Consider the following 8,984-nt stretch of genomic DNA (forward strand, 5'->3'; position numbering starts at 1 on the left):
GCGGCATCACATGCCAAAGGACATGACAAAGCCTCTGTATTTGACACCCTGGAAATGAGAATGGGTTGGGGCGGGCTAACTTGAGGCTGAGTGATATACTTCATCTAAAGGTCAACATACAGTTAATCTAATAATTGCTCCCTTTTAACAAAGAGGCAGTTACAGTTGATGACAATTACTAGTGAATTATGGTGAAGGCTGAGCAGGAGAACCAGACTTTCCAGTTTTGTTAATGAGGGAGGAACAATAAGGTTGTTCCCCCATCTGTTTTAAGAAGGTCATTCTTACCACAAGCATACAACTACTGTCAGCACACCTGTTGAGGAGTATTTGTCTGTCGACCCATGCAGGTAAGACATTATTTCTATTAAGTAGATAGTGTAGAGAATAAGAACATAAACAATGAGATACCAGTAGTCTATGCTTCAGGTTAAACTGACTGACATGAAATTAAACAATGTCAGCAATGCTCTTTAAAAGGTAAATGCTCGGAGGTAAAGCAGTCAGTGGAGTCAGTCTCTGTTTGTCTGTCCTTCGATTTTCTTGTCAATCGTTCATCTGATCGATTTCACACTTGGCGGGTATGTTGCTGGGGACCCAAGAAAGCGCAGTGTCGACTCTCGAGAACTACGGGACATATTTATTAGTAGCATGTAATGTATACTGTATTACCCCGCCGGACAGAATGCTGAGTACAGCTCGCTCTTCATCGCTCGCTACAGTACATTTAAGAACTTGTGAATTTTATATGAGGCACCAACTTTTACATTAAAACAAAAATGCACTTTTAACCAGCATATAGGGACAAATAAATATGTACAGGACCAGAAATTAACCAAATATTACTATGTTTGTAAGTGAGATACTTCTTTAAAAAACCTTTCAACAATTTTAAATGTATTTTTATGCTTTTATTCAAGTTTGTGTATTAGTATTGAAACAATGGAGGGTACATAGGGACACCAACATGTAACACTGGAACCTTCCTGTTACAATTATCTGCCATTGACATGAGCCAACTGCACCATTGGAACATTGGGACACTCCCTCTTTAATTGGCTCCAAATTAATGATAATGTTTCTACAGTACATGTCATATAAATGTTCTCTGTACTGCTCTGGTTTCACCTGTACAGTAACATTCCTTCACGGTATATCAGTTCTCACATTTCTTTTAGCCTGAAAGCCTTAATTCAACTGAAGCTTTTTATTTGACAAAAACAAGTACCAAATATGTGTAAATAGGCTGAATTTGGAGAGAAAATGATGCACACGATTTCATTTAAATTTTGGGGGTTTTGAACATCATTAAACTTCAATGAAGAGCTGAAATAAACCGGCATCTAGTGGTGTGGTTGCAGATTGCAACCAACTGAGTACCCGTTCACTCACTCTTACCTTTTCAAGACTGTGGTAACGTGAGCCACCGAGTGCAAAACTGTGGTAACGCTGTTCGCCTCCCTCGGAGGCCATCCTTACCATAATAACACTACTTTAGGAGCAACGGAAGTCAGATGGCGGCTGGCGGTACCACGGTTTAGTACTCGGCAGCTTACATTACCGCAGTTTCACAAGCGTGTTGGAGAACTAAGGTGGCCTTCAGGTTAAGGTAAAAAAGCGAAACTCTCTCTAGAGCCAGTGTTTGGTTTGTCCATTCTGTTCTACTGTAGAAACATGGCGGAGCAACATGGTGGACTCCGTGAAGAGGACTCGCTTCCTATGTAGATAGGAAGGGCTCATTCTAAGCTAACAAAAACACGATTCTTAGTTTCAGGTTGTTATAAACTAATGAAAACAGTTATCGATATTATATTCCATTTCTGCTAATAGATCCCCTGAAACATTACACACTGTTCCTTTAAAGGGTTTCATACTTTTACTATTTCAGTGGTAAATAACAGACTTTTTATATCACTACATTGATTCTACGTCTTATTAGTAACGGCAGAATAATGATGTTAATGTTTTCGTTATATTAAATAATTTAGATTTTAAATATTTCAACAACAACAGCAACATTAAACTGCATCATTATACAACAGTGTTGAAAGTATTGTCACGTATGTTTCTTCTGTACAGTCATAAGGAACAGCTACATTGCAGGTAACAAATGGGATGTATGTTCTCTATATGCACTATGCAGCAGTTATGTAAGTGTACGTGCGTCCTCAACCACAACCTCATTCTTATCCTGAAATAAACTTGTAGCCAGGAAAGGTCACAATAATACAAGCTGTAAATTATTATTACACTTAGCTGGAGATTTAAACTTCTTGAAATTACTTAAATGTTTTTTTTAAGAGAAATTAAACGTTTATGTATAAACATATAACTGGTTGTTATCCTGGATAGCTGTTTTTGGTTTATTTATTTTTTACATATAAAGCAAGGTGTCGTCTGCATATAATGACTTTAGAGAAGTTTTACTGTTAAAATCTGACAAAAAGCAAGGTGTTGAGCAAATTCTTTTCAAAGGCATTTTTACATTATATATACAAGAAATCCACACAATGGTTGCATATGCGTGTGTCAGTAAAATAATGTTCTTTTTTCAGTCAGAAACATGGCCTTTGCATTGTCTGAGGATCAATTTCGGTGCATCATCTGTCTGGATATCTTCCACAACCCTGTCTCCATCCCATGTGGACACAATTTCTGCCTGGGATGCATCAAACGCTTCTGGGATACAATACACAAGTCGGAGTGTCCGCTGTGCAAAGAGGCCTTCAAAATCCGTCCAGAACTCAGGATCAACGTAGGCTTAAAGGACATCACCCAGCAATTTAAAAAGTCTGTACACATTTTTAACAATGTCTTGCAAAATCAAATCACCTTTTTTAGCACAATATTTCTTCCATGTTTAACTGAAATTAACCAAATCTGTGTTCAATCAAAAGGTCTATAATAGGCCAGCCACCATACAAGCGACCCCCAGGAAAGAGACCACCAAATTTGCCACCAAGACAATCTTCTAAGAATGATGAAGTTCCATGCGACATCTGCCAGGGAAACAGTGTAATGGCGGTCAAGTCGTGCCTCGCCTGCCAGATGTCTTACTGTGAAATTCACCTGACACCTCATCTAAGGGATTCAGTTTTGACAAAGCACAGGCTGACGGATCCAGCTACCTTCGTCAACAGTCACCTCTGCAGAATTCACAACAAGGTCTTGGATAAGTTTTGCAAGAGGGATCTGACACCTATCTGTATAAAATGCAGAGAGTTGGACCACAAACACCATGAGATCATCTCGATAGAGAAGGAGAGCAAGAGGGTCAGGGTAAGGAAAATTATCTACTTCTATCTTTTACCCTGAGATTTCATAATAATGCTGACAATAAACTGTATATTTTGCGTCTGTTTGCAAATCATTCAAATGTATTTTCTCATTCCGATAGTTGCAATACAGTGCTTTTAATGATGTATTTGCATTCAACTTCAACCTTTGCAGACTCAGATGAAGAAGAGCGAAGCAGAGTTTCAACAGATGATCCAGACCAGAATCAAAAAGCTTGAGGAGATCAACACTTCGGCAAAGTTGAGCAAAGTAAGTTTTGAATGATAATGTTTTTCAATGATAAACATGAACATTTGTGTGACATAAACGTGTATGTCTCCACTTGATTTTAAAAAGAGTTGTCATGGTTGTCTTCTTGCACCATGCTTATCTCAATAAAGAAACCAAAGCGCCTTTCCCATATGCCCCTTTCCTGTAAATGCTCTGGCAGGATGCAAACAAAAGCTGGATTTGTATCCCTAATGCAATTTGTTGGTCTAGTAGGAACAAAGTAAATCCCAGATAAAGCACACAAAAGGTTACTACCATTTTTTAAATACATTTTTAGCCACATTAGCAATGTGGCTGCTGGGATACTGGCCAGTAGGTCTGTTAGTCCACCACTTTGATCCAGGCTGAAATATCTCAACAACTATATGATGGATTGCCATGAAATTTGGTGCAGACATTCACACCCTCCTCAGGCTGAATTGTAATAACTTTGGTGATCCTCTGACTTTTCCTCTGTCTTCTAGGAAATGTTAGCATGCTATTAAAAGTATGAGTGAATGCGGAAACCCAACACTTTGTAATTATCCAGGCCAAAAGCTTTAGACTTTAATTTAACTTCATCCAGTTATTTTGTTACATTGTTATTATATTTGCATTGTAATTAATAACAATTTATGCACATCTGCAGGTAAATAAAGAACTAGAGATACAAAAAAGCATTGAGGTCGTCACCATGGTGATAAGCGTCATTGAGAAAAACCAGGCTTCGCTCATTGAGGAGATGGAGCAGAAGCAGGAAGTGGCTGAGAAGACAGAAGGGGAGCTCATCAAAGAGCTCGGGCAGGAAATCAATGAACTACAGAGGAGACGAAGTGAGCTGCAGCACCTGGAGCACAGTGACGACCCCCTTCATATCCTACAGGTTAGACAGTCACATTTGTTTTCCTCCATGCTAGATTATTTATACCAAAAACAGATTATACTAAATGTATCAAATAAACACAAACCCAATCCCTGATAAGATTTTGTACTCACAAGCATTGTGTGTGTCACTGTCTTTTTAGTGTTTCCCCTCTCTGAGTTCGCCACTCTTCAGCAGGGACTGGTCTGAGGTCAGAGCCCAATCGGACGGCTACATAGGGACAGTGAGGAGAGCTTTCACCAAGCTGGTGGACGTGTGCCATGCACTTGAAAAGAAGTTGGCTGCAGAAGGTCAGTAACTTTAGTTGTGATATTGCTTGTTTGGGATCAAAAAAATCTACCATCAAGCACATCATATTTTACTATTTGTAATCCACAAAATAATCTGTCAAAATCACAATAACTCATACATAATTTAGAAGTAGAAATGTTTCATGAGGCAAAATGAAAAACTAACAACTTTTTTTCTTTTTCTTTTTTGTAGAAATGAGCAAGACTTATCAATATGAAGGTATGTTTCTGAATATATGAAATCATCATCTTGTCACACCAATGTCTGATCTAGTTTCATTTGTAGCCAATGTCAGCCTCCTCCATAGAAACAAAAAAATGGCCAAAATGAACCATAAAATTACTTCTCGTACAAACACAATCCTTAGCTTCTATACATTCAAAAGTCCATGTAAACAGTTACAAAACTAATGTGAGTTCTGTAGCCTATACCACTTCTTCAATTTCTAAAACGCCAACCAAAAAACTGCTTTTGTCCACCTATTTTCTGGGTTCATTTTGTTATTTCTGTCTGAAAGTATTGACTAAAAAGTTGAGTTGAAGCGTGCAAAATACAGGATAAATATCGGACTTTTGACGTCAAATTGGTTTTCAAACCCAATGAATGGATGTTTTTCTTTGAACTCTGAAATGATCACATGAATCTGTGATATTACATGGGCATCAAAATCTCACCTATGGTTTGAGTCCAATTTGGCATTTTTTGGTGAAGCCTTCCTTTAGTTTTCTCACCCATACCTTCTTTCTTTCCTTCTCCAGCGCATGTGACTCTGGATCCGGTGACTGCTTCGGGCTGGTTGAGTCTGTCCGCAGATGGGAAACAGGTAAAGAGTGATGGTGTGATCACTGACTGAAATACATAACAAACTCATAGTATATATTGTAGATAATAATGCTGAAGTTGTTGATCCACAGGTGAGCCTCAGCCACCAGCAGAAGAAACCCGCTCCCCCTGACGACCCTCTCAGGTTCGACTCCTGCGTCTCCGTTTTGGGGAAACAAAGCTTCACCTCTGGGAAACATTACTGGGAGGTTCAGGTAGGAGCTCAGACAGTTCTTCAGTTACACTATTGACTCTACACATAGGCTGATCCATCCTTGCAAACTTGTGCTGTGCTTACCTGCATTATCGGAAATCTTAAAGAGGACCTATTATGCTCATTTTCAGGTGCATACTCGTGTTTTGGGCTCCTACTAGAACATGTTTACATGCTTAAATGTTCATAAAACATGCTGCAGCACTTTGTTCACCCTCTGTTTCCTGAAAAGACCACTGTGTTGTGATTGGTCAACCAAACCAAACTCTTCTGACTCAAATCTAGCTTCGCTCTTACTTAGTTTTGAGGGTGTGCCAAACTAGCCACTAGGCAAGAGATAGGCAAGTGTGTTACTTGGTGACATCACCATGTTTCAGGCAGTTCAGGAGCAGTGTTTCTGTGGGGGAGAGTATAAAAACAAATTAAAAAATGAGTACAATATATCTGTTTTAAAAAACAAAGAGCTGTACAGTTTAGTACAGAGCCTGGGAGTGGCCATAGAGAAAATAATATGTATATAATTAAATTGTTCGCACATTTTAATAATACGTTGACACAAATAAATTACATAATTATGGCAGTGCACAAGTTGTTCATTCCAGCTGCCAACCGCTTAAGGTATTTGTCCTTTGTTGTAGATAGTTCCGGATAGAGACTCTTTATATAGGACCTATTAAGCTTATTTTCAGGTGCAATCCTCTCTTGTTCACAAATTAATATATTATGGCCTCAATTTATTTATCTATTCTCTCTATAACTACTCCCAGGCTCTGTAGTTTTGTGCAGGTATGTGCGAAACTTCACAGTATAAAGTATAGGGAATATGTGCAAAGTAAATACAGTAGATGATAATCCAAAAGATGCAATCCAACCAATAATAAAACATTAAAGGATACAATGAAAAACTTGATGGATTTGCTGTATATCAAAGTGAAGGTGACCAGTGGATGTCATATAATACTCACCTGCAGATCTGCATTGTGCATGTGCCATTAATGAGAAAAAATAACTCTTCATTACCCCCTTGTGGCTGTAAAGATGTTGTACATTAGGGATGCAGACTGGAATAAATTTCGATTTAACTCTGTCCCCTGTTTCTAATCATCAAGTGAGCATTGTTGCATCATTAATTTGCTCATATGTGTAACTCCCTATTCTGTACATTGTGTTTCAGGTTGGAGATAAAACAGATTGGGATCTTGGTGTGGCCAGGGAGTCCATCAACAGGAAGGGGGCCATCACAGTGCGTCCTGACTGCGGTTACTGGGCCATCTGCCGGCGGAAAGGCGGCAGCCTCAGCGCCTGCGCCGGTCCCTCCGTCACCCTCCACCTCCAGGAAACACCCCAGAAAGTGGGCGTGTTCCTGGACTGCGATGAAGGATCAGTGTCCTTCTACGACGCAGAAGCAAAGGCCCACATTTACACTTACGGCGAGTGTGGCTTCAATGAGCCTCTATACCCATACTTAAACCCCTGTCTACATGACAATGGGAAGAACACCGCCCCGTTGATTATCTGTCCTGTTGAATTTGGAGACAGTGATGCGACTGCAGCATTTTGAACAGGAGACAGGCACACTTGTTTAGACGGCAAAGTCCATGCACATTTCTGTATCTGTCGTGAGAATGCTTAAATCAGATGAAAACCAGATATTAGCAAATAAGGTCTATACAGCCAGTCTTTACAATGATTTTATACAGATTATTAATGCATCCCATCACAGCTGTCAACACGTCACTCAGGTACCCTCCTGCACTGATAGCCCTTTAAAACAAGAGTGCCTTCTTGCTGAGACCCCATCAACATCTCCACCAATCTGCTCATTGCCGTCTTTAAAAAGGCACACTTCCTGATATTTGTTGTAGTACGGACGGTCCTAAAGATTAATTTCCCTGAAGTTTAAACGATTAAACTGGTTGACTAGTTTAAAAGTAAGAAAACACTCAGAAAACAGTCAAAATAAGGGGGAGTTTTATCTCTAGGGTTAAACATTGTGTATAACAGCCATTGAAAATCGTTAATCGCATTTTCTTTTTCGTATTTGAAATGGCGCTGAAATCAATATGGTCCGCTCCAGATGCCTGTTATGAATGCACCTCACAGACCCGGTGTGGTATAATATTTGATGAAATGCCAGCATTGGACTTCTCTTCCCTCTATCTGTCTCAAACACACACATTGTGAGCTGCTGAGACAGCATATGTCAATATGTAATTTAAATGTGTACATTAATAAAATGATAATAAGTTTAACCGACTAGTATTAGTGGTGCCGACTAGCGAGGATAGCAACGTTTAATCAATTAGTTCCCCCAAAATTCGAGAGATCTGAACTTCAGCATTTAGAAAAATGAAAGACTTAATAAAAGAATAAAAGATACTTTGGAGATTCAGATTAATAATACAAAATATAATCAACAAATAACGATGATTTATTATTATATTATTTAACCCTGGGGTTAAATTCACAAGTTACCCAGCAGCACCTTTACTAGCTGCACCATTAACGTAATGAACACATTAATGCAACAATAATTGTAATTTAATCATATAATATATATATGTTTCTTGTCAGCTGTTACGTGTTAAACTGTTGATTTCCAGACCTCATTTACAGCCGACACATGCAGCTAATTAGCAATAATCTTGATGTCAAACAGCTGTGAAGGATTGTTGTAGTCATTGTGATAAAGTTCCTTCAGAGTTTAAGTCAGTATCCACGAGGTGTTTGTATTATGTTCTCAACCCCTTATGAAAAAGTGTTCCTAACATATATATCATATTCATAATATATCATAGTCATATTATATCATATTATATCACTTGTATTTTTGAAGTTTTTTTATTGATCAGTGTGCTTGATTGATTGATTTTTGCTTACATTTATGAAGTTAAATTACAAGATTGTGTTTTTTTTCTGAAGGTGTAAGCTTTTAATGTACAAAAGACTGTATATACTTTTATACTAAATAAATAAACTTCATAAAAAAATTAAGAAAACATTTGTTTGTTTGAATTTGTCAATTTTTTTATTCAGTCTAGAGTAGGTTCAACTTGAATGGCTAGCAGCAATAGCAGGCTCTTAAAGTAACACTATGAGGGCTCAAAGTGTTATGAATAACCCAAATCTCTCAAATTACTTCAGCTGAGTTTTATGAATAAATCAATTCTCTGTAAGTACAGCTGGATGTCTACTGCTATGGCAGACTAGTGGTGTTGATTGTAAAGA

The 8,984-nt window shown here is 38.3% G+C and overlaps 1 protein-coding gene across 1 annotated transcript; it reads left to right on the plus strand.

Annotated features, from left to right (window-relative positions):
* Positions 1-294: 294 nt before the first annotated feature.
* LOC119481272 (E3 ubiquitin-protein ligase TRIM21-like) lies at positions 295-8,058 on the plus strand. Its single transcript, XM_037758049.1, has 10 exons — positions 295-350; positions 2,556-2,790; positions 2,898-3,279; positions 3,451-3,546; positions 4,196-4,429; positions 4,572-4,719; positions 4,913-4,939; positions 5,479-5,543; positions 5,635-5,757; positions 6,931-8,058. Exons 2-10 carry the CDS (start codon positions 2,564-2,566, stop codon positions 7,315-7,317), a joined length of 1,689 nt encoding a protein of 562 aa, XP_037613977.1. The 5' UTR covers positions 295-350; positions 2,556-2,563; the 3' UTR covers positions 7,318-8,058.
* The last annotated feature ends 926 nt before the right edge of the window (positions 8,059-8,984 follow it).

The sequence above is a fragment of the Sebastes umbrosus genome, chromosome 22, assembly GCF_015220745.1.
Source record: "Sebastes umbrosus isolate fSebUmb1 chromosome 22, fSebUmb1.pri, whole genome shotgun sequence".
Taxonomy (NCBI): Eukaryota; Metazoa; Chordata; class Actinopteri; order Perciformes; family Sebastidae; genus Sebastes; species Sebastes umbrosus.